General features: G+C 47.2%; 1 protein-coding gene across 5 annotated transcripts in view; it reads left to right on the forward strand.

The window, feature by feature from the left end:
• Positions 1–22,786, forward strand: part of LOC142292139 (uncharacterized) — a 218,340-nt gene that overhangs the window by 68,377 nt on the left and 127,177 nt on the right. For all 5 annotated transcript variants that reach the window (XM_075337285.1, XM_075337289.1, XM_075337286.1 and 2 more), the window contains one exon: positions 20,395–20,441. In XM_075337285.1, coding sequence (XP_075193400.1) covers positions 20,395–20,441 — 47 coding nt within the window. The remainder of the gene's footprint in view (positions 1–20,394; positions 20,442–22,786) is intronic.

Here is a 22,786-nt window from a genome sequence, read left to right on the forward strand (position 1 = left end):
GGGTGCTGGGTCTCCCAATAAGAGCTAGAAGAAAAGGAATTTACGGTAAGTAACAAAATTCCCTTCTTCTTCAGCGCTCTATTGGGAGACCCAGACGATTGAGACGTCCAAAAGCTGTCCCTGGGTGGGTAAAGAAATACCTCATGTTAGAGCTGCAAAACAGCCCCCCCCTACGGGGATGTCACTGCCGCCTGCAGGACTCTTCTACCTAAGCTGGCATCCGCCGAAGCATAGGTATGCACCTGATAATGCTTGGTGAACGTGTGCAGACTCGACCAGGTAGCCGCCTGACACACCTGTTGAGCCGAAGCCTGGTGCCGTAATGCCCAGGACGCACCTACGGCTCTGGTTGAGTGGGCTTTTAGCCCTGAAGGAACCGGAAGCCCAGCAGAACGGTAGGCCTCTATAATTGGTTCTTTGATCCATCGAGCCAAGGTGGCTTTAGAAGCCTGCAACCCCTTGCGCGGACCGGCGACAAGGACAAAAAGTGCATCGGAACGGCGCATGGGCGCCGTGCGGGAAATGTAGATCCTGAGTGCTCTCACCAGATCTAGCAAACGCAAGTCCCTTTCATACCGGTGAACCGGATGAGGATAAAAGGAAGGCAATGATATATCCTGATTAAGATGAAACGAGGATACGACCTTAGGGAGAAACTCCGGAATGGGGCGCAGCACAACCTTGTCCTGGTGGAACACCAAGAAGGGAGCCTTGGATGACAGAGCAGCCAGCTCAGACACTCGCCGAAGCGATGTGATCGCAACAAGAAACGCCACTTTCTGTGACAGGCGAGAAAAAGAAACTTCTTTGAGAGGCTCGAAGGGCGGCTTCTGGAGAGCCACTAGTACCCTGTTCAGATCCCATGGATCCAACGGCCGCTTGTACGGGGGCACAATATGACAGACCCCCTGCAGGAACGTGCGCACCTTAGGAAGACGTGCTAGACGCTTCTGAAAAAACACGGATAGTGCCGAGACTTGCCCTTTAAGGGAGCCGAGCGACAAGCCCTTTTCCAACCCTGATTGCAGGAAAGATAGAAAAATGGGCAATGCAAATGGCCAGGGAGACACTCCCTGAGCAGAGCACCAGGTTAAGAAAATCTTCCACGTTCTGTGGTAGATCTTAGCAGAAGTTGACTTCCTAGCTTGTCTCATTGTGGCTACCACTCCCTGGGATAATCCTGTTGACGATAGGATCCAGGACTCAATGGCCACACAGTCAGGTTCAGGGCCGCAGAATTCTGATGGAAAAACGGCCCTTGAGACAGCAGGTCTGGACGGTCTGGAAGCGACCACGGTCGGCCGACCGTGAGATGCCACAGATCCGGATACCACGATCTCCTCGGCCAGTCTGGGGCGACGAGTATGATGCGGCTGCAATCGGATCTGATCTTGCGTAGTACTCTGGGCAAGAGTGCCAGAGGCGGGAATACATATGGGAGGCGGAAGTGCGACCAATCTTGCACCAAGGCGTCTGCCGCCAGCGCTCTTTGATCTCGCGACCGCGCCATGAATGCCGGGACCTTGTTGTTGTGCCGAGACGCCATTAGGTCGACGTCCGGCACTCCCCATCGGCGACAGATTTCCTGAAACACGTCCGGGTGAAGGGACCATTCCCCTGCGTCCATGCCCTGGCGACTGAGGAAGTCTGCTTCCCAGTTTTCTACGCCCGGGATGTGAACCGCGGATATGGTGGATGCTGTGTCCTCCACCCAATTCAGAATGCGCCGGACTTCCTGAAAGGCTTGCCGGCTGCGCGTCCCTCCTTGGTGGTTGATGTATGCCACCGCTGTGGAGTTGTCCGATTGGATTCGGATCTGCTTTCCTTCCAGCCACTGTTGGAAGGCCAGTAGGGCAAGATACACTGCCCTGATTTCCAGAACATTGATCTGAAGGGTGGACTCCTGCTGAGTCCACGTCCCCTGAGCCCTGTGGTGTAGAAACACTGCTCCCCACCCCGACAGACTCGCATCTGTCGTGACTACTGCCCAGGATGGGGGCAGGAAGGATCTTCCCTGAGACAATGAGGTGGGAAGGAGCCACCATTGCAGAGAGTCCTTGGCCGTCTGGGAAAGAGAGACTTTCCTGTCTAGGGAAGTCGTCTTCCCGTCCCATTGGCGGAGAATGTCCCATTGAAGTGGACGCAGATGAAACTGCGCAAAGGGAACTGCTTCCATGGCTGCCACCATCTTCCCTAGGAAGTGCATGAGGCGCCGTAAGGGGTGCGACTGGCCCTGAAGGAGCGATTGCACCCCTGTCTGTAGGGACCGCTGCTTGTTTAGCGGAAGCTTCACTCTCGCTGCTCGAGTATGAAACTCCATGCCAAGATACGTTAGTGACTGTGTCGGTGACAGATTTGACTTTGGAAAGTTGATGATCCATCCAAAAGTCTGGAGAGTCTCCAGCGTAGCCTGTAGACTGAGTTGGCATGCCTCTTGAGAGGGTGCCTTGACAAGTAGATCGTCTAGGTAAGGGATCACCGAGTGTCCCTGAGAGTGCAAGACTGCTACCACCGCCGCCATGACCTTGGTGAAGACCCGTGGGGCTGTCGCCAGACCAAATGGCAGAGCTACGAACTGAAAATGGTCGTCTCCTATCACAAAACGTAGAAAACGTTGATGTTCTGTAGCAATTGGCACGTGGAGATAAGCATCCTTGATGTCTATTGAGGCAAGGAAGTCTCCTTGAGACATTGAGGCAATGACAGAACGGAGGGTTTCCATCCGGAACCGTCTGGCGTGTACATGTTTGTTGAGCAGTTTTAGGTCCAGAACAGGACGGAATGAGCCGTCCTTTTTTGGCACCACAAAGAGATTGGAGTAAAACCCTCTCCCTTGTTCCTGAAACGGTACAGGAACCACTACTCCCTCCGCTCTTAGGGAGTCCACCGCCTGCCGCAGAACATCTACACGGTCTGGGTGTGGGGAGGTTCTGAAGAACCGAGCTGGAGGACGAGAACTGAACTCGATTCTGTACCCGCGCGACAAAATGTCCGTCACCCACCGGTCTTTGACCTGTGACATCCAAGTGTCGTAAAAGCGGGAGAGCCTGCCCCCGACCGGAGATGCGGAGGGAGGGGACTGGAAGTCATGAGGTAGCCGCTTTGGAAGCGGTTCCTCCATTTGCTTTCTTGGGGCGTGAATGAGCCCTCCAGGAATCTGAGTTTCTTTGCGTCCTCTGAGTCCCTTTGGACGAGGAGAATTGTGTTTTGCCCGAACCTCGAAAGGACTGAAACTTCTGCTGCCACTTTCTCTGCTGAGGTTTGCTTGATCTGGGCTGGGGTAAAGAGGAGTCTTTACCCTTGGACTGTTTAATGATGTCAGCCAATGGCTCGCCAAACAGTCTTTCTCTAGACAAAGGCAAGCTGGTTAAACATTTTTTGGAACCAGCATCTGCTTTCCAGTCCTTTAACCACAGTGCCCTGCGCAAAACTACCGAATTGGCAGACGCCATTGAGGTGCGGCTGGTAGATTCTAGGACCGCATTGATAGCGTAAGACGCAAACGCGGACATCTGCGAGGTAAGGGACGCCACTTGCGGCACCGCTGGATGTAAGATAGCATCCACTTTCGCTAAACCAGCTGAAATAGCTTGTAGCGCCCATACGGCTGCGAATGCTGGAGCAAACGACGCGCCGATAGCTTCATAGACAGATTTTAACCAAAGGTCCATCTGTCTGTCATTGGCATCTTTAAGTGAAGCGCCATCTTCCACTGCAACTATGGATCTAGCTGCAAGTTTGGAAATCGGGGGATCCACCTTTGGACACTGGGTCCAGCGCTTGACCACCTCAGGGGGGAAAGGATAACGTGTATCCTTAGAACGTTTAGAGAAACGCTTTTCTGGATGAGCATCGTGTTTCTGGATTGATTCTCTGAAGTCAGAGTGATCCAACAGAGCACTTAATTTACGCTTGGGATAGAGGAAACGAAATTTCTCCTGCTCTGCCGCTGCCTCTTCTGCTGAAGGGGTTGGGGGAGAAATATCTAACAGCCTATTGATGGCTGAGATAAGATCGTTTACCATGGCGTCCCCATCCGGGGTATCCAGATTGAGAGGGGTTCCAGGATTAGACTCCTGATCACTCTCTTTAGACACATCACAGGGAGACTGATTGCGCTGAGACCCTGAGCAGTGTGATGACGTTGAGGGTCTTTCCCAGCGAGCCCGCTTGGGGTGGCTGGGGCAATCATCTGAGTCATCATACTCATCCTGAGAGGCCGGGGACCCCCTTGCAGTCTGGATTAAATCCAACTGCGGAGGGTTAGAGGACATAGACCTCGCCGTGTCCATAGACTGAGCCCCAGGCATGGATTGCAAAGTTTCCAGGATTTTTGCCATAGTCACCGACATATTAACCGCAAAAACTGCAAAGTCTGACCCTGACACCGGGGCAGGACTTACAGGCGTCTCAGCCTGGGTCACTATCTCTCCTGACTCCGGCTGGCGAAGCAGCACCGGATCTGAGCATTGCACACAATGGGGGTCTTTGGAACCTGCTGGTAGAGCAGTCCCACAAGCAGCACACACAGTGCACACAGCCCTAGCCTTGGCAGCTTTGCGTCTTGTGGATGACATGCTGCTGCTTCCTCAGAGCGATCTGGGGTATTCAGCCAGGAAGCGACCTTACAGTGCAAGAAATCAATAAATCTCTATGTCCAGTGACACAATACACTAACATACACTGAGGCACTAGAGGGGCCAGCTGAAAAGCCGCTTACCGCCCGCTAAAGAGCGGGTGTGTGGTCTTCCAAAGCCCCTCAGTCTAGGTCTCCCAGAGCCTTGCGTCCTTCTTCCAGCCAGCCATGCATGTAATGGCTGCCGGCGTCCTGAGGGAAGAAGGGGGGCGGGCCCTGGGCGTTCCTGACCAAGAGCGGGAAGCCTGCTCCCTCTGTGCCTAGTGTGAGGGCTGGAGCATGTAAATCAGGCTCCAGCCCTCCTCGCTGCCGTGAAACAGCGTCTCTCCCCTACCCTGATTGACAGGGTGGGGGCGGGAACGATCGGAGCTGCCGGCGTCCTAGGCCCAAAAGCCGGGGACTAGAGTTATAAACGCCGCCGCCGTAAAAGCGCGGTCGGCGTATCCCCGGCGCACCACAAGTCACAGCAGCGCCGCCCGGTCCAGTGAGGGTCGGCGCTGCGTTCCCAGAACACAAAGTCCCCCAGATGACTGTAGGAACACCAGCTCAGTGTACGGTCCCCGGCGCACTACAACACCCAGCCAGCCCGGAGTGTGTCTGTGCCTGCCGGGGACACAGAGTACCTGTATGATGCAGGGCCCGGTCCCTGATGGTACTCCTGCTCCGTATCCATCAGGTTCTGATGGGTCTGTGGATGGAGCCCGGCGACAGAGCTTTGAGGCCGGCAGGATCCCACTTCCACAGAACCCCCAAGGGGATGTGGAAGGAAAAACAGCATGTCAGGCTCCAGCCGTGTACCAGCAATAGGTACCTCAACCTTACAACACCATCCAGGGGTGAGAAGGGAGCATGCTGGGAACACTATATGTGTCCTCTTTTCTTCCATCCGAACTAGTCAGCAGCTACTGCTGACTAAAATCTGTGGAGCTATGCATGGAATGTCTGACCTCCTTCGCACACAAAGCTAAAACTGGAGTACCCGTGATACCACGGGGGGGTATAGCCAGAGAGGGAGGGGCCTTGCACTTTTAGTGTAGTGCTTTGTGTGGCCTCCAGAGGGCAGTAGCTATACCCCAATCGTCTGGGTCTCCCAATAGAGCGCTGAAGAAAGAGTGTTTTATTTTACTATGGGCAGCAGCATGGGGGCGATATCTATCACAGGGAAACGTGTGCAATCCATAGGGGGCCATAGGCAGCACAGGGGAACGTGTGCAATCCATAGGGGGCCATAGGCAACACAGGGGACTGTGTGCAATCCATAGGGGGCCATAGGCAACACAGGGGACTGTGTGCAATCCATAGGGGGCCATAAGCAGCACAGGGGAACGTATGCAATCCATAGGGGGGCCATAGGCAGCACAGGGGAATGTGTGCAATCCATAGGGGGCCATAGGCAGCACAGGGGAACGTGTGCAATCCATAGGGGGCCATAGGCAGCACAGGGGAACGTGTGCAATCCATAGGGGGCCATAGGTAGCACAGGGGAACGTGTGCAATCCATAGGGGGCCATAGGCAGCACAGGGGAACGTGTGAAATCCATAGGGGGCCATAGGCAGCACAGGGGAACGTGTGCAATCCATAGGGGGCCATAGGCCGCACAGGGGAATGTGTGCAATCCATAGGGGGCCATAGGCAGCACAGGGGAACGTGTGCAATCCACAGGGGGCCATAGGCAGCACAGGGGAACATGTGCAATCCATAGGGGGCCATAGGCAGCACAGGGGAATGTGTGCAATCCATAGGGGGCCATAGGCAGCACAGGGGAATGTGTGCAATCCATAGGGGGCCATAGGCAGCACAGGGGAATGTGTGCAATTCATAGGGGACCATAGGCAGCACAGGGGAACGTGTGCAATCCATAGGGGGCCATAGGCAGCACAGGGGAACGTGTGCAATCCATAGGGGGCCATAGGCAGCACAGGGGAACGTGTGCCAGCATAAGGGGGCTATATTCAATATAAGGGGGCTATATCCAGATTAAGGGGGCTAATTTTAGGATGGCGGGCTATGAGGGACATATACCCTATATGAATCGTTAGACGGACACTGGCATTATAAGATGGACCCCATTTAACATTAAAAAAAAAAAAATTCTCTTTTCCTTCACCAAATTGGGGGGTGCGTCTTAAAATCAGGTGCATCTTATAAAGCGAAAAATACGGTACTTATTTTTAAAAATCTGTACTTTCTGACTTCAAGTCATCAAGCAACTTGTGGCAGAATTTTGGTGTAAAACTGCTTGAAATATGGCAGCATTTTTACAAAACTTGATATTGTGCACAAATTTTGCAACTCTTGCCATTTTTCTTCACGACTTCAATCCAACTCTACCATCTTTTCTAAAATTCCTGTAAATTAGGACAGCCCCTGGTTACAGTAGCTTTTGTTGGTGGAAGCGCACAGCAGTTGTAAAACGGGAGTATACCTCGTAATGAATTTGGCATGTCCTCATTCCACGTTCACTTCATTAGGACTGTAAAAAAACACCAACGATATGGCATGGGTTTCACCACCCTTGCTTCATATCAAGGTAGGGGTTCGTTTCCCTGGAACAGATGACTCATCTCCATAAAAAATCTGTATTATAAAGTACTTGGAGGAACTGTACATTGACAGGCACAAGATAAGAGCTGTAATTGCTTGACAATGGCAACGTTTTGGGATTTATACCCTTCATCAGTCATAGGTGAGTTACCTGGAAGGCATGAACTACTGCGGAGGACTTGACTTTCCATGGTGGTATTGCATATCCAACCATAAGTGAGCCACCTGGAAGACATGAATGACTTGGTGGAAGCATAAACGGTTAAGTATATAAAGAAAAAAGTACCGTACTTATCAGCCTATCCACGTGTAGACTACAGATTCCTATTTCCAAGGATGAGGAATTGCAAGGAAATGTACTCCAGCTGGCCGCTGGAGAGAAAAGGCAATGGAAAATAGGAGGTATCCAGCAATCCAATAAAAAAATCTAAATTTATTTAAACATGGTTAAAAAATAAATGAGACAAAAAATTATATTAAGACGTGTCACATATTGATAATGCGTTTCGGATCAAAAAGATCCTTACGACTATCCTATAGCAAATCACAATTAAGTCTCTTTGTTTAGTAACCTTGCTATAAGATATAAGTAAGGATCTTTTTGATCTGAAATGTGTTATCCATATTTGATATGTAACACGTTTATATATAATTTTTTGTTTGTCTTGGACTTTCTATTTTTAATTTTGATTTATTTTTTTATTTTTATGGTATTGCTGGATATCTCCTACCAGGGTGGATTTGATTTAAATCTAACTGATTTAAATCACGATTTAAATCACGATTTAAATCACTAGTCAGTAAGGCTTGATTTAAATCAGTGATTTAAATCAAAGTTTCTACCTAAACTAGTTCTTGCTACTTTAACATGCAAGTAGATGAAGATTTTTAGAATCACTTTTTATATTACTTTTTTCTCCCCAGTTTAATGGGTTAATCATTCATATTTGGACACCACTGTTCTGTTGTACTTAGGAAGGAGAAAAATAATCCTGACCTTAATAACAATTTAAATAGATTTATTCAACTGAAACAATAACCACATTACAGCATAAGTTATTTGCTTAAACAAACATCCATGTTTGTTAACTAATTTGGCTAAACAAAATATATATATATTTTAAGAAACTTAGACTGTCAGCCCAGCCGACACATGAAAAACTTAAATACTACTGTCCCTGCTGTCCTCTGTAGCTCACTTGTCGTCATCTTCATCATCATCTTCTTCTTTGTTCCTATTCATAATCTGGAAAAGAAAAACAAGCTTTCCTGCTTTATTGGGTCCCAACCGATTTCTCAATTTAGAATGAATGAGTCCAAAGGAAGAGAATATTCTTTCAACGCCTGCAGAAGAAGCTACTGCTGTTAAAAGTGAAATCATTACTTGAACAGTCTCTAAATCCAAGCGCTTAAGTGACTTCCACCAGTTTACTGGTGTGACCTTCCTTAAAATATCTTCAGCAAACATATATTTCTTGAATGGTTCCCCCTTAACTCTGAAGTTTATTATAGTTGGCATTAAAGATGGATGATTGCTGGATACCCATGTCATAGCTAACTCCTCTTCCTCAGCACTTAGGTTTTGACCCTGATATTGGATATTGACAATATTTGCCAAAAAATGAGCTGGAGTCAGTGCTTGTCCAATTCGTTTGTTTACTGCTTGTAATTTAATTCTGTCCATGTGTAGTTCTGTTTTTAAGTGTTCACTCAGTTCCTTCCAAATTTCAACAGCATCCGCAATAAAACAGCTATTTTTCTGTATTTTGTTTAAAGCTCTAGAGATGGGTTTCAGGAAGCTCAGCATATGTTCAACATTTCTCTTAAGCCCAATGTTGAGGATTTTGGCCGTGACAGTGCCATCTATTTTATCTCGATTTTCTTCACAAAGTGTCATCAGAATAGGCCAGTTTTTGATATACTGCTTAAAACAGTCCACCACTGAGTTCCATCTAACATCTTGTGGGAGCGTTAGCTTGGTTCCACCCATCCTTTTCAGAGCTGCTGCAGCAAAATGATTATTACGGAAGTATTTAGCAATTTCAACAACATTAGCCTTTATTTCTGGAACACTTAAGTCTTTGGCTAAGAGGTGCAGCAAATGAGCACTGCAACCATATGTTATTAGGAGCTTTTGTATTCCCTCCCTGCTCTTCTAAATCTCTTCTCATCTTGGATACGTTTGCAGCATTGTCAGTGACCAAACTGCGTACTAGACATTTGAATTTTTGTTCACATGTCGTTATAGCTTTTACTGCCACTTCTTGTAAGTATTCTGCTGTGTTTGTATTTCCTGACATATCAGTTGTTTGTGCAAGGAAGACTTTACCTTCTTCTGTTGTTATACAAGCACATACAATAGGATCATTGTGGACATTACTCCACCCATCAATACTTAGGTTAACAATTTTACCCTCCAGAGCTGTTGCACATTGCTCCATTTCTCTGTTATACACTTGATCCAGCAGTTTCCCTGCAACATCAGCTCTGCTGGGTGGACTGTATCCTGGTCTCAGTGACTGAACCATATTAATGAAATGTGGGTTCTCAGTCAGATGGAAAGAAGAGTTCGTTGCATAAATAAACTGGGCAATTTTTTCATCAATCAACTCTTTTTCTAATCTGCTAGTTCTTATCACAAACCTATCTATGGTGGTTCCAGGAGGTAAAGGTTTTTTCTTCCTTTTGGGTGATGGTGATATGTGGCTGTGGGTGTCTGATGATGATGCTGCTGCTAATGAAGCACTATCCTGGATGGATAACTCTGAAACTGTAGAACAGGATGATGGTGATCTTGGAGGTGGATAGTTTCCAGAATCCATGAATTCCCCTAAACAAAAAAAAGTCAATGCTGTTATTTTATTGTTTATTATACAATTTCTGCTTATTGTACACAACACATCACTGCCCCTGCCCCAAAAGGAATATTTGTTTTTCTTCATAACTGTACCAAATGACAGTAACATGCAGTAATAATATAATTTATCTCACACATGACAGTTCAGTCTTTAGAAATAGGATTCAATAAAAATGTTTACCAACCTGAAGATCCTGCCTGTTCAGAAGTGTTTCTTTGGTCATCTTCATCACCGCACTTCTCATGATGCTGCCTCATTCGCGCCACCAGGCCTTGCATCTCTTTGTTGCATCGTTTGCATTTTGCACGCATGCCTGCCTTACCGATAGGCGAAGGAGCTTCATTAAAATATTCCCAAACTGGGTCTCTTTTATGGCCTGCTGCCATTATAAGGAAAGACTGTAATAAACCTCAGATCGTACACACAAACAGATCCAGACTTGTCTGTCTGTGGCTATGCTGCAGTATTGTGCTCAAAGTTTCACTTTCATTTTCTTGTCTGCTTGCCCTTCCTCCTCCTCACACTTAGATTCACATTCTTCTTGTGTTGTGCAGATCTATTCCACTCCAAACAATCAGAAACATATTGTCTAACTTCTTGGACTTGGCACTGAAAGGGGTTAATTATTTATTCATAGGTTTGTAGAACAATAGGATTAAGGACTTTTTCTCAACTCTGTTCATGTTGTAATATTTTTGCCGTGAAGAAGAGGCTGGGACCTCTGCGGAGTCAAATTCAGTTTTGAGAACTGCGTAAGTAAAGCGAGCGTCTGTGATAATATAGGAGAGAAACTGCCCACTAATCCTACAGAAACCTCTGGAAGAGCATGGCATTGTGAATGTTACACATATACAGCCTTTATTCTACTGAGTTAAACAACTCAGCTTTATCTCATGATGAAAGAACCTTTGGATGGTAAAATATTTTCCTCAAAAAGCAGTTTATTGAAAAAAATCCGAATTTGTTTTTTTTTTTTTTTTAAAAAACATTGATTTTTATCCACCCTGCCTCCTACTTTCCATAGACGGACAAGTCTATATTCCCCAATGGCAGACTAGAGAGCATTATGCTTCCAGTGGGAAGACAGGGCCGCACCACTTATGTCTTCACACTGGAAGTGTGACACTCCCTAGTCTGCCGTTGGGAAATACCACCCAGGACCATCTGTTTTTCCTCACAGCTGTCCCTTTCTTCCTGGTGACTCGCCTATGCCTACTGAAGGTGATAAAACACAAAACATTGTTACCTTATGTCAAGCAACTACATGTCAATTAATGTGGTATGAAATTTGAATACGAGTGTGACCTAATATAACTAACTAGAAGGTGGCCCGATTCTAATGCATCGAGTATTCTAGAATTTATTGTGTAGTTAATGTATGTTTTTTGTTATATATATCGATGTAGTTGTGTGTAGTTGTCAAGTGTTTGTGTAGGGCGCTGTAAATGTTCTGGGTGTTGTCTGGGTGTGGGGGGGTGTGAGAGCGGTGTTGTTTGTGTGTTGCGTTGTTTGTTGAGCGCTGTGTGTCTGCAGTGTTGTGTGTGTGTGTGTGTTGCGCGGTTTGTGTGGGTGTGTGTTTTGGGGAGGTATGTTTTGTGCAGTGTGTGTTGCAGTAGTAGTCCTAGAGAAAGAGAAGTATAATAGGAGGAGTAGTCCTGGGGGGAGAGGAGTTTAATAGGAGGAGAGGAGTATAATAGGAGGAGTAGTCCTGGGGACAGAGGAGCATAATAGGAGGAGTAGTCCTGGGGCGAGAGGAGTATAAAAGGAGGAGTAGTCCTGGAGGTGAGGAGTATAATAGGAGGAGTAGTCCTGGAGGTGAGGAGTATAATAGGAGGAGTAGTTACCCGATGTGTACTATGATTACCAGCCTACGCCGACTCTGGCACACGTGTGCTGGGAGCCAGGGTAAGCTAGTGATTTACAGTACACTGGCAGCGCCGCAACTTCCTGGTCACATGACCACACGTGATCAGAGGTTGTTGCGCGGCCACTGTGTTGTACAGATCGCGCGGATCTGGATCTGACAAAGTGGAGAAAAGGTAAGTATTAAAAGTGACAGTGCTGACGTGTGCCGGGGCAAGCTAGTTACATCGGGTAACTAAGGAAAGCGGTTTCTATAGTTACCCGATCTGTACTATAGTTACCAGCCTACGCCGGCTCTGGCACACGTGTGCCGGAGCCGGGGTAAGCTAGTGGTTTAACACATTCGGTCTTTTTTCCACTTCATCCTGCCGGTGTGGACTTCCAGGGCTGCAGCAGTTACCTGGGTGGGAATCGGGGCTCTGTGTGGATTCTAGGAATGCGTGGGGGGGCGGGGCCAGGGCGAGCATCCAATCCGTACGGGGGGCGGGGCGGGGGCGAGGTGAGCGGCCAATCCGTGCCGGGGGGCCAGGGCAAGGTGAGCAGCCAATCCGGGGGGGGGCGGGGCCAGGGCAAGGTGAGCGGCCAATCCGTGCGGGGGGTGGGGCCAGGCCGAGCTGAGTGGCCAATCCGACGGTTGTCACTCTAACAACACTGTCACGGTGACACTGTCACGTGACACAATTTTGGAGCAAGACAGACAGACAGAATAAGGCAATTATATATATAGACTAGAAGGTGGCCCGATTCTACGCATCGGGTATTCTAGAATTTACGTATTGTGTAGTTAATGTATGATTTTTGTTATATATATATATATATATATATATATATATATATATATATATATATATATATATATATATATATATATATATAATATAGATATATAGATGTTGTTGTGTGTAGTTGCCAAGTGTTTGTGTAGGGCGCTGTACATGTTCTGGGTGTTGTCTGGGTGTGGCGGGGGGTGAGAGCGGTGTTGTTTGTGTGTTGCGTTGTGTGTGTTGCGTTGTTTGTAAAGCGCGGTGTGTGTGTTGCGCGGTTTGTGTGGGTGTAGGGTGTGTGTGTGTGTTTTGGTGGGAGGTATGTTTTGTGCAATGTGTGTGTTGTGCGGCATGTGCGTATATTTGTGTGTGCCGCGCTGTTTGTGTGTTGGGTGTCTGTGTAGGGCGGTGTTTGTGGTTCCCAGTGTGTGTGTGGTGTGTATGTGTTTTGGGGGGAGGTGTGCACCCCCCCATCGTGCTCCATCCCCCATGCTGCGCACTCCCCATCGTGCTCCATCCTCCATGCTGCGCACTCCCCATCGTGCTTCATCTCCCATGCTGCGCACCCCCCATCGTGCTCCATCCCCCATGCTGCGCACCCCCCATCGTGCTCCATCCCCCATGCTGCGCACTCCCCATCGTGCTACATCCCCCATGCTGCGCACTCCCCATCGTGCTACATCCCCCATGCTGCGCACTCCCCATCGTGCTACATCCCCCCCCATGCTGCGCACCCCCCATCGTGCTCAATCCCCCATGCTGCGCACCCCCCATCGTGCTCAATCCCCCATGCTGCGCACCCCCCATCGTGCTCAATCCCCCATGCTGCGCACCCCCCATCGTGCTCAATCCCCCATGCTGCGCACCCCCCATCGTGCTCAATCCCCCATGCTGCGCACCCCCCATCGTGCTCAATCCCCCATGCTGCGCACCCCCCATCGTGCTCCTTCCCCCATGCTGCGCACTCCCCATCGTGCTACATCCCCCATGCTGCGCGCACCCCCCATCGTGCTACATCCCCCATGCTGCGCACCCCATCGTACTCCATCCCCCATGCTGCACTCCCCATCGTGCTCCATCCCCCATGCTATAATAGTTCTCCTATTATACTCATAGAGGAGTATAATAGGCGGACTATAATAGGAGGAGTAGTTCTGGGGGGAGAGGAGTATAATGCCGGCTCCCTGCACATGTGTACCGGGAGCCGGTGTACGCTGGTAACTATGATACACATCGGGTAACTAAGGGACCTTAGTTACCCGATGTGTATAATGGTTACCAGCGTTCACCGGCTCCGTCACGATCCCAGCAGCGCAAGGTTATGTCTGGCGATGCGAACGGCCAATCCGTGCGGGGGGGCAGGGCCAGGCCGAGGCGAGCGACCAATCCGTGGGGGGGGGCGGGGCCAGGCCGAGCCTGAATTTTGGAGCAAGACAGACAGACAGACAGAATAAGGCAATTATATATATAGATAGCACATTTGTTGGTGTGCGGTTCCTCCAAGTAACTTTTTACTGTGCAAAATATCAGTTTTAGGCGGGCTTTGCACGTTGCGACATCGCAAGCCGATGCTGCGATGTCGCACGCGATAGTGCCCGCTCCCGTCGCAGGTACGATATCGTGTGATAGCTGGCGTAGCGAACATTATCGCTACGCCAGCTTCACACGCACTCACCCGCCCTGCGACCGTCGCTCTGGCCGGCGACCCGCCTCCTTCCTAAGGGGGCGGGTCGTGCGGCGTCATAGCGACGTCACACGGCAGCCAGCCAATAGCGGCGGAGGGGCGGAGATGAGCAGGATGTAAACATCCTGCCCAGCTCCTTCCTTCCGCATGTCCTACGGAAGCCGCGGTGACGCCGGTAGGAGATGTTCCTCGCTCCTGCGGCTTCACACACAGCGATGTGTGCTGCCGCAGGAACGAGGAACAACATCGGACCGTCGCGTCAGCGTAATTATGGATTACGCCGACGCTGCACCGATGATACGATTACGACGATTTTGCGCTCGTTAATCGTATCATCTAGACTTTACACACTACGATGTCGCATGCGATGCCGGATGTGCGTCACTTTCAATTTGACCCCACCGACATGCACCTGCAATGTCGTAGTGTGCAAAGCCGCCCTTATTGCATCAAGGCCTCTGTGTTAGATAGTTCGATCAGTCACCGCCAGCTTTCCTCTCCTCGCCTTCGGATGTATAAGTATTTACAAGGAGGTGAGTGGCCAGCCACAGCTCTTGCTTCCTCTTGGTTGCTTGTCCATCTGAAGACAGAGAGAGGGAAACCAGCGGTGATTGGGTGTGGGGATCGCGTGATGTATCAACCTCACAAGTGCCCCAGGAACACAAGCACTAGCAACACTGGAATCGCGCTGAGGCAGGAGGCGAGTATAAGCTTTTTTTTTTTTAATTTTAATGGGGCTAAATATAAGGAGTGAGAAGGGTTTGCCCTAGTATTAAAGGGAACCTGTCGGGTCCAATATGCACCCAGAACCACGAGCCGTTCTGGGTGCATATTGCTAATACCTGCCTGTCCGTCCTTGTATACACTAGCATAGATATAGAGATCTTTAGATAAAGTATTTCTAAAGATCTGTTACCGAATGCTAATGAGTGAGGGGCCTAGTCCCCTGGGCATTAGTTCCACTTGCCAGTCGCCCCCATTAGAATGTTGGTACGCCCCTGTGGGCATGCTATCATGCTAATGAATATGCAGCGTCACAGGATGATCTCACTCACCTCTCCACCGTTATGGCGTCCGACGCTGGATTTCGGCTCAGTGTACATCTTCCCGGACTTTTGGTCAAGCGCACTACTTCAGTTTGAAGCCAGGAAGCGTACACCCGGCTTCATAGTGCGCATGACCCAAACTCCGGGGTCATGCGCTCTGAGCCGAAATCCCTCGTCAGATGCGATGGCAGCGGAAAGGTGAGTGAGACCATCCTGTGATGCTGCGTATTCATTAGCATCTTAGCACGTCCACAGGGGCATTGCACTTATTCTGTTCCGACGCTTTAAGACATTCTGCCAAAAAGACTGTAGCGCCCCCCAGCGATGGAAAATATCAGGGGTTTCAGCTACTAGAGGCAGCTGAGACCCCCCCAGATTATGAATCGGGTGGTTTTTTTGGATCCCGATAATGTGATCGCCGGTACACCGCGTATACCGCCGATCACGTAAAAAAAAAAACAAAAAAAAAAGAAATGCAGGTACAACTGATTTTTTTTTTTTTTTTTTTTTTTCTCATCTGACGTGATCAAACATGTCAGATGAGAACGAATATAAGCCCCTAAGGCCCCCGGTACCGGAGATTTCCCCCCCCCGGAACATTCAAAATGGCGCCGGAGCACGCCATAAACAGCCGCCGCCTCTGCATTCATTTCCCTCTGATCTGAAATGATCACACCTTTCAGATCGGAGAGAAATGTCCTCCCCCCTGAGCCCTCCTCCGGTACACTGGAGCGCTCTCTAATCCACCGGAGCCCCCTCCGGTTCTCCAGAGCCCTCCCTCCGGAGCATCCAAGATGGCGACGCGCACACCAGTGCGTCGGCCACATTCATCCTTCTCTCATTTCTGTAGCATGTGACATGTCACATTCAACAGAAAAGTCGTCCCCATGTCCTGCCAGGTAACTCATCACCCCGCGACAATCCCTGGTGTTCTGCAGTCCCCACGATCCCTCCTCATCCTTCTGAAAAGCTGCCGGCCGCATGCGCAGACAACGGCTGTCAGCTGGCTCCTTGCAAGCAGGGACACTGAGCTTTCTGCAGATGATACTACTGTACTGTGGACCGGGGGAGCGCAAGAGCAGTAATCTGCAGCCACACTCCTCACATGGAAGGCCTGCTGTTCTAGAAAATGGGGGATATGTTCTCTGAGCATGCCCCTCATATTCTGGAATGAGGTTACTGCAGGTCACTCTGCCCTAGGTTGGACCGGGCAGTGTGAGTGCAGTACTGTCAGATCATTGCACACACACTGCTCACATGAAGAGCTTGCTCTCCCAGAAAATGGGGGATTCGTTCCCTGAGTGTGCCCCCCATATTCTAGAGGTCCAGAGTCGTTGTGAGACCTCCAAAATGGATTACAGCGGACCGGAATTTTTTCTTTTCAATAAATTGGTGAAAGAGGGAATATCTCTGAGAGCAGTTTTTCAAATAAAAATTTTTTGTCGTCTTTATTTTTTTTCTATTACTGACTAGGTTAGTATTGTCCGGTATCTGTTTAGATGCCGTGACATTACTAACCTCTGGGCTTGATGCCAGGTGACATTACAGCTGGTATCAACCCCGTATATAGGGCAGCGGGATTAGCTGGGGCGAAGTGCCAGAATTGGCGCATCTAATGAGTGTGCCACTTTTGGGGAGGCTGCAGACTGCTATTTTTAGGCTGAGAAAGGCCAAATAACCATGGTCCTTACCACCCTGATAATACCAGACCACAGCTGTCTGCTTTACCTTGGCTGATAATCCAATTTGAGGGTGACACCACATAGTATTTATTTATTTATTTTATTTTAATTATTTATTTATAAATATTGATAAAAAACAGCTTGGGGTGACCTCCAAATTGGATCACCAGCCAAGGTGAAGCTACCAGATGTGGTCAACAGGCTGCAACCATCTGCTTTACCCTAGCTGGCTATCAAAAATGGGGGGACCCCACGACGTATTATTTTTATCATTATATTTGGGTTAAATACAAGGCTAACCTCAATGAAAGTCACTAACAGGCGCCAGCTTACAATATGCAGGGGGTGGGACATTATATAGGTGTTATACGTCTATCCATCCATCCATCCTAGCTTTGTAGGTTATGTGCACACAATCAGGATTTGCAGCGTTTTGGATGCAGAGTGTTTTCATTGCATTCATAACGCTGTGTTGTGCAGTTCAAGCGCAGCGGAAGGATTTTTAGAAATCTCCTGCCAACGTCACTTCTTTTGTTTGCAGCATAAACTGACCTGCGGTGCGGCTTCCTGAGCAACAGGATGTCAATTTATGCTGCGGAGACTTAAGTGTTCTTCGGAGGGAGAATAAAGTCCGTAGCGGCCCGAACCCGGTTTGTATACACAGGCAGCTGCGTTCTCAACACTCATTTCTCTGCAGGAGGGTGGCACTGCGTCCTAGACACAGTGTTGCCGGATTATTGGAACATAGCCTAAAAATGAGAAATTTGGCGCTACAGCAACATTTTTGTGAAGTAACTATAGATTCAAAATTCTCACTATACGGGCGCTTTTCCACTTTCTTACCACTTCCAATGCAGAAGCATCAGAAGCGATATGCTAATGACCCTCTGCTGCTGTGTCAGCCGAGGGTCATGCGACTATGATGCAATCTTGCGATCGCATCACAGCAGCGGAGAAGATGGAGGAAGCACTTTCTCCCCATCTCATCCACTGTCTGTCTCTGCAATTGCACCGAGAGCCCGATTCGTGTGGAGAAAAAAACAGGATAGAGTAAGCTGTCTCATTGTTTAAACACTGGTGCGAGTGCATTCCGTTTTTTTTTTCATTGGATCACACTCGCACCAAGAAATTGCAGATGGAAAAGCGCCCTACCCCTGAATAAAGTGCTTAAAGGGTCTAGTTTTCAAAATGGGGTCACTTGTGGGTGTTTCTGCTGTTTAGGTGCCCTAGGGGCCCTGCAAATGCAACATGGTGCCCACAATTTATTTAATCTTTTACGAAATTCAAATCCTGTTCCTTACGTTCTGAGCCCTACTGTTTGTCCAAACAAAGGTTGTTTTTTTTTGTTCCACATATGGGGTATCGCTGCGCTCATAGGAAATTGGATTTCCTCTTGAAAAAGTGAGGAATTTGGGGCCAAAGCAACATATTTTTTTTTTTTTTTTTTTTTAAACAATAAAAATTTTCAATATGACTACCTAACGTTATCAAATTCAATGAAGTACCTGTGAGTTCAAAATGCACACTATACCCCTAGATAAAATCCTTGAGGGGTCTAGTTTCCACAATTGGGTCACTTGTGGGGGAGCTCCACTGTTTAGGCACTTCAGGGGCTCTCCAAACGCAACATGGCGTCCGCTATTGATTCCAGCCAATTTTGCAGTCAAATGGCACTCCTTCCCTTCTGAGCCCTGCCGTGTGCCCAAACAGTTGATTTCGACCACATATAAGATATCGCCAAATTCAGGAAAAATTGCACAGTAAATTTTATGGTGATTTATTTTTTCCTGTTACCCTTGTGAAAAAATAGCTACCTGGTTGAAGTAACAATTTTGTGGTAAAATTTTTTATTTTTTTTTATTTTCATGGCTCAACGTTCTAAAATTCTGTGAAGCACCTGGGAGTTCAGGGTACTCACAAAACATCTAGATATATTCCTTGAGGGGCCTAGTTTGCAAAATGGAGTCACTTGTGGTGGGTTTCTGCTGATTACATACCTTAGGGGCCCTACAAATGCGACATGGTGCCCGCAATCTTTTTTTAGCCAAATTTTCTTTCCAAAATTCAAATATACCTTCCGTTCCAAGCCCTCCCATGTGTGCAAACAAAGGTTTCTGACCACATGTGGGGTATTAGTGTGCTCTGAAGAAATTGGGTAACAAACGTTGAGGTCCAATTTTTGGATTTGCGTCTTGAAAAAGTGAGAAAATTGATGCTAAAGCAACATTTTTGAGCAAAAAAATTTGAAAATTTTCAATATGACAACGTAACGTTATCAACATCTGTGAAGTATCTGTGGGTTCAAAATGCTCACTATACCACTAGATAGAAGCCTTGAGAGGTCTAGTTTACAAAATGGTGTCACATGTGAGGGGTTTCTGCTGTTTAGGTACCTTAGCGGACCTGTATATGCAATACGGTGCCCGCAATCTATTTCAGCCAAATTTGCTTTCCAAAATTTAAATATTGCTCCTTCTGTTCCGAGCCCTCCCATTTGTCCAAACAGAGGTTTCTTACTACATGTAGGGTATCGGCGCACTCATAAGAAAGTGGGTAACAAGTTTTGGGGTGCATTTTATTGTGTTATTTCTTCTAAAAGTGAATAAATTAGGGGTAGAGCAACATTTTTGGGTAAAATTTTTTATTTTTTGCTTTTTTTTTTTCATTCCACATTGCTTTAGTTCCTGTTAAGCACTTAAAGGGTTAATAAACTTCTTGAATGTGGTTTTGAGTACTTTGGGGGGTGCAGTTTTTAGAATGGTATCACTTTTGGGTATTTTCTGTCACCTAGGCGTCTCAAAGTCACTTCAAATGTGAAGTGGTCCCTAAAAATATGGTTTTCTAAATTTTGATGTAAAAATGAGAAATTGCTGATTAACTTTGAACTCTTCTAACTTCCTAACAACAAAAAAAATTGTCTCAAATTGTGCTGATGTAAAGTAGACATGTGGGAAATGTTATTTATTAACTATTTTGTGTCATAGACCACTCTGGTTTAATGGTATAAAAATTCAAATGTTGAAAATTGCTAAATTTTCAAAATTTTTGCCAAAATTACATTTTTTTTCATAAATAAACGCAAAACAAAATGTCCAAAATTTGGTCCTAACATGAAGTCCAATATGTAACAAAAAAAAAAACAATCTCAGAATCACTGGGATCCGTTGAAGCGTTCCAGAGTTATAACCTCATAAAGTGACACTGGTCAGAATTGCAAAATTTGGTCTGGTCATTAAGGTAAAAATTAGCTCCATGACTAAGAGGTTAATCTAAATAATTTATTCACAGTTTTGTTTTTGTTTTGTTTTTTTGTTAGAAAGGGAAAGGGAGACAAAGGCTGCAGAAAGTGACTTCTAAAAGAAGGTAAAGTTATCACTTTTTACTGTTTGATCGCTGATGTTTCCCACTTAGATCTCCACCGTTTCCGAGAACAGGCCTTTGCTGAACTGCGTCTCAATGGAGGCTGTGTCTTCTATTCGTTGTCTATGGGACTGCCGAAACAACCGAACACTGCACTCTATCTCTAGCGGTACCATAGATGGTGTATGGCACAGAGGTGCGCATTGCTCAACCATCACACCACCCAGTGCATACTTGTTCTCAGAATTGGCAGGGATTCTACAGTTTGTTAAAAATATTGTTAACATGTTCACATATGTTGTCCCTACGCTTATTCTTTTTCCACAATGTTGGGAAATAAATAAAGGAATACTACTCTATAAAACTTTAGAGTCTTTCGGCTCAGATAGTATAAACTGAGCACAATATCTTGTAGGGGACATAGGAGAGGGGCGGATATAGCTTTGGTGTAACCTGTTCAGCTGCACAGGGGCCCAAGAGGTAAGAGAGCCCGTCGCCACCTCAAGAGCAACAGTAATTGTGCATGGGATTGTAGAACCCATAGAACTTATCTCTAAACAGCCGTAATAAAGACTACAGACAATGCTTTGGCGTGAGATGGCCGTAAAGGCCCCTTTACACACTGAGACTTTCTAGCGATCCCACCAGCGATCCCAACCTGGCCGGGATCGCTACAAAGTCTCTGGTGAGTCGCTGGTGAACTGTCAAACAGGCAAACCTGGAAAATGACGCCACAGCGATACGGACCTGCAGAGCGACCTAGTTAGTCATTGAGGACATTGTAAAGCAGCTTTTTGAAAGGAAGTCGCTAACGAAGTCGCTGTAAAGTCCCCTTTACACACTGAGACTTTCTAGCGATCATGCTGCACAGCGGGAAACAAAGGACCAAAGAATGGTCCTGAGAGATGTGTAGCGATCAGCGACCTGGCCCCTGCTGTGAGGTTGCTGATGTGTTTCACACACTGCAATGTCGCTGGGGAGGTCGCTATAACGTCACAAATCCGGTGACGTTACAGCGATGTCGTTTTCGATGTTGCAGTGTGTAAAGGGGCCTTTAGGCTTTATTGAGGGTTACCTATATATCATTAAAATACTCTTTATTAAATTAAACACCTTAGACCAGGGTTCCCCAACTCCAGTCCTCAAGACCCACCAACAGTGCATGTTTTCAGGATTTCCTTAGCATTGCACTGCTGTTGGAATCATCACCTGGGCAGATAATTACATTAACACCTGTGCAATACTAAGGAAATCCCAAAAATCTGCACTGTTGGTGGGCCTTGAGGACTGGAGTTGGGGAACCCTGCCTTAGACAACTCAATTAGTTTAGTTAAAGACTTGACAAAACAAAATACTTACAAAAACACCCAAAAACATGGGTTAATTTATCCCTCCAATAAAACCAGACGACATGAGAAGATGAACTGAAAATACATAAAGGCTCGGGTGGGTGGCTGTGTCTTCCAGATGCTAAACAGCTGCTGAGGTGATCCAAATCCTTGAGGGGGTATAAATAGTCCACTTTGCTGCCAGAATAGCGTCCAATCAGTACCAAGGTTCAGTCAGACGACTCAGCCAATCAAGGATCACGAGCTACTGTTGCTAAGGTTAGGGCCGAGCCCCCTTGAGTGACCACCAGAATTACCTTACAAACATTACACCAAATGGGATAGAAAACTATGACCATTATTGATTTACTAACGAAGGATCCTAATTAGGGATGATCGAATACCACAAATATTCGCCAAATAGGTCGCCGCTATTCGACTATTCGTGACTATTCAATGCGCAATGTAAGTCTATGGGAAACCCGAATAACAGTTATTCGGGCTTCCCATAGACTTACATTGCGCATCGAATATTCAGATAGCGGCGACCTATTCGTCGGATATTCACGAAGGCGAATATTTTGGTATTCGATCATCCCTAATCCATAAAACTCATACTCATTTAGGTACCACAATCCCATGTGGCCTTTTCTGTTATCCCCTCCAGGTATCTTCCCTTATGATGAACTATTGCACTGCAAGGGGCCCATATATTGTTGTTGTGCAGGGGCTTTGTTCTGTATGTGTCTGCCAGTGATACAGCTGCTATAAAAATTTCATCTTTTGGCCGGTTTCATATTTTTCTCATACATGAAAACTATGGCTTTTTTGGGGGGTGGGCTGGACCGATTTTTGGGTTATGTGTCAGTTTTTTACAATCCTTCTTGCATCAGTTTTTCTTCTATAAAGAAAAGAAATTCTTAACTTCTCCTGCCCATTAAACGATAACATACGGACAGCACATTGATGACTTTTTTGTGTTGCCCATGTATTAAATTTTTTTTCCAAGTTTATTTACTT

Source organism: Anomaloglossus baeobatrachus, chromosome 2 (assembly GCF_048569485.1).
Source record: "Anomaloglossus baeobatrachus isolate aAnoBae1 chromosome 2, aAnoBae1.hap1, whole genome shotgun sequence".
Taxonomy (NCBI): Eukaryota; Metazoa; Chordata; class Amphibia; order Anura; family Aromobatidae; genus Anomaloglossus; species Anomaloglossus baeobatrachus.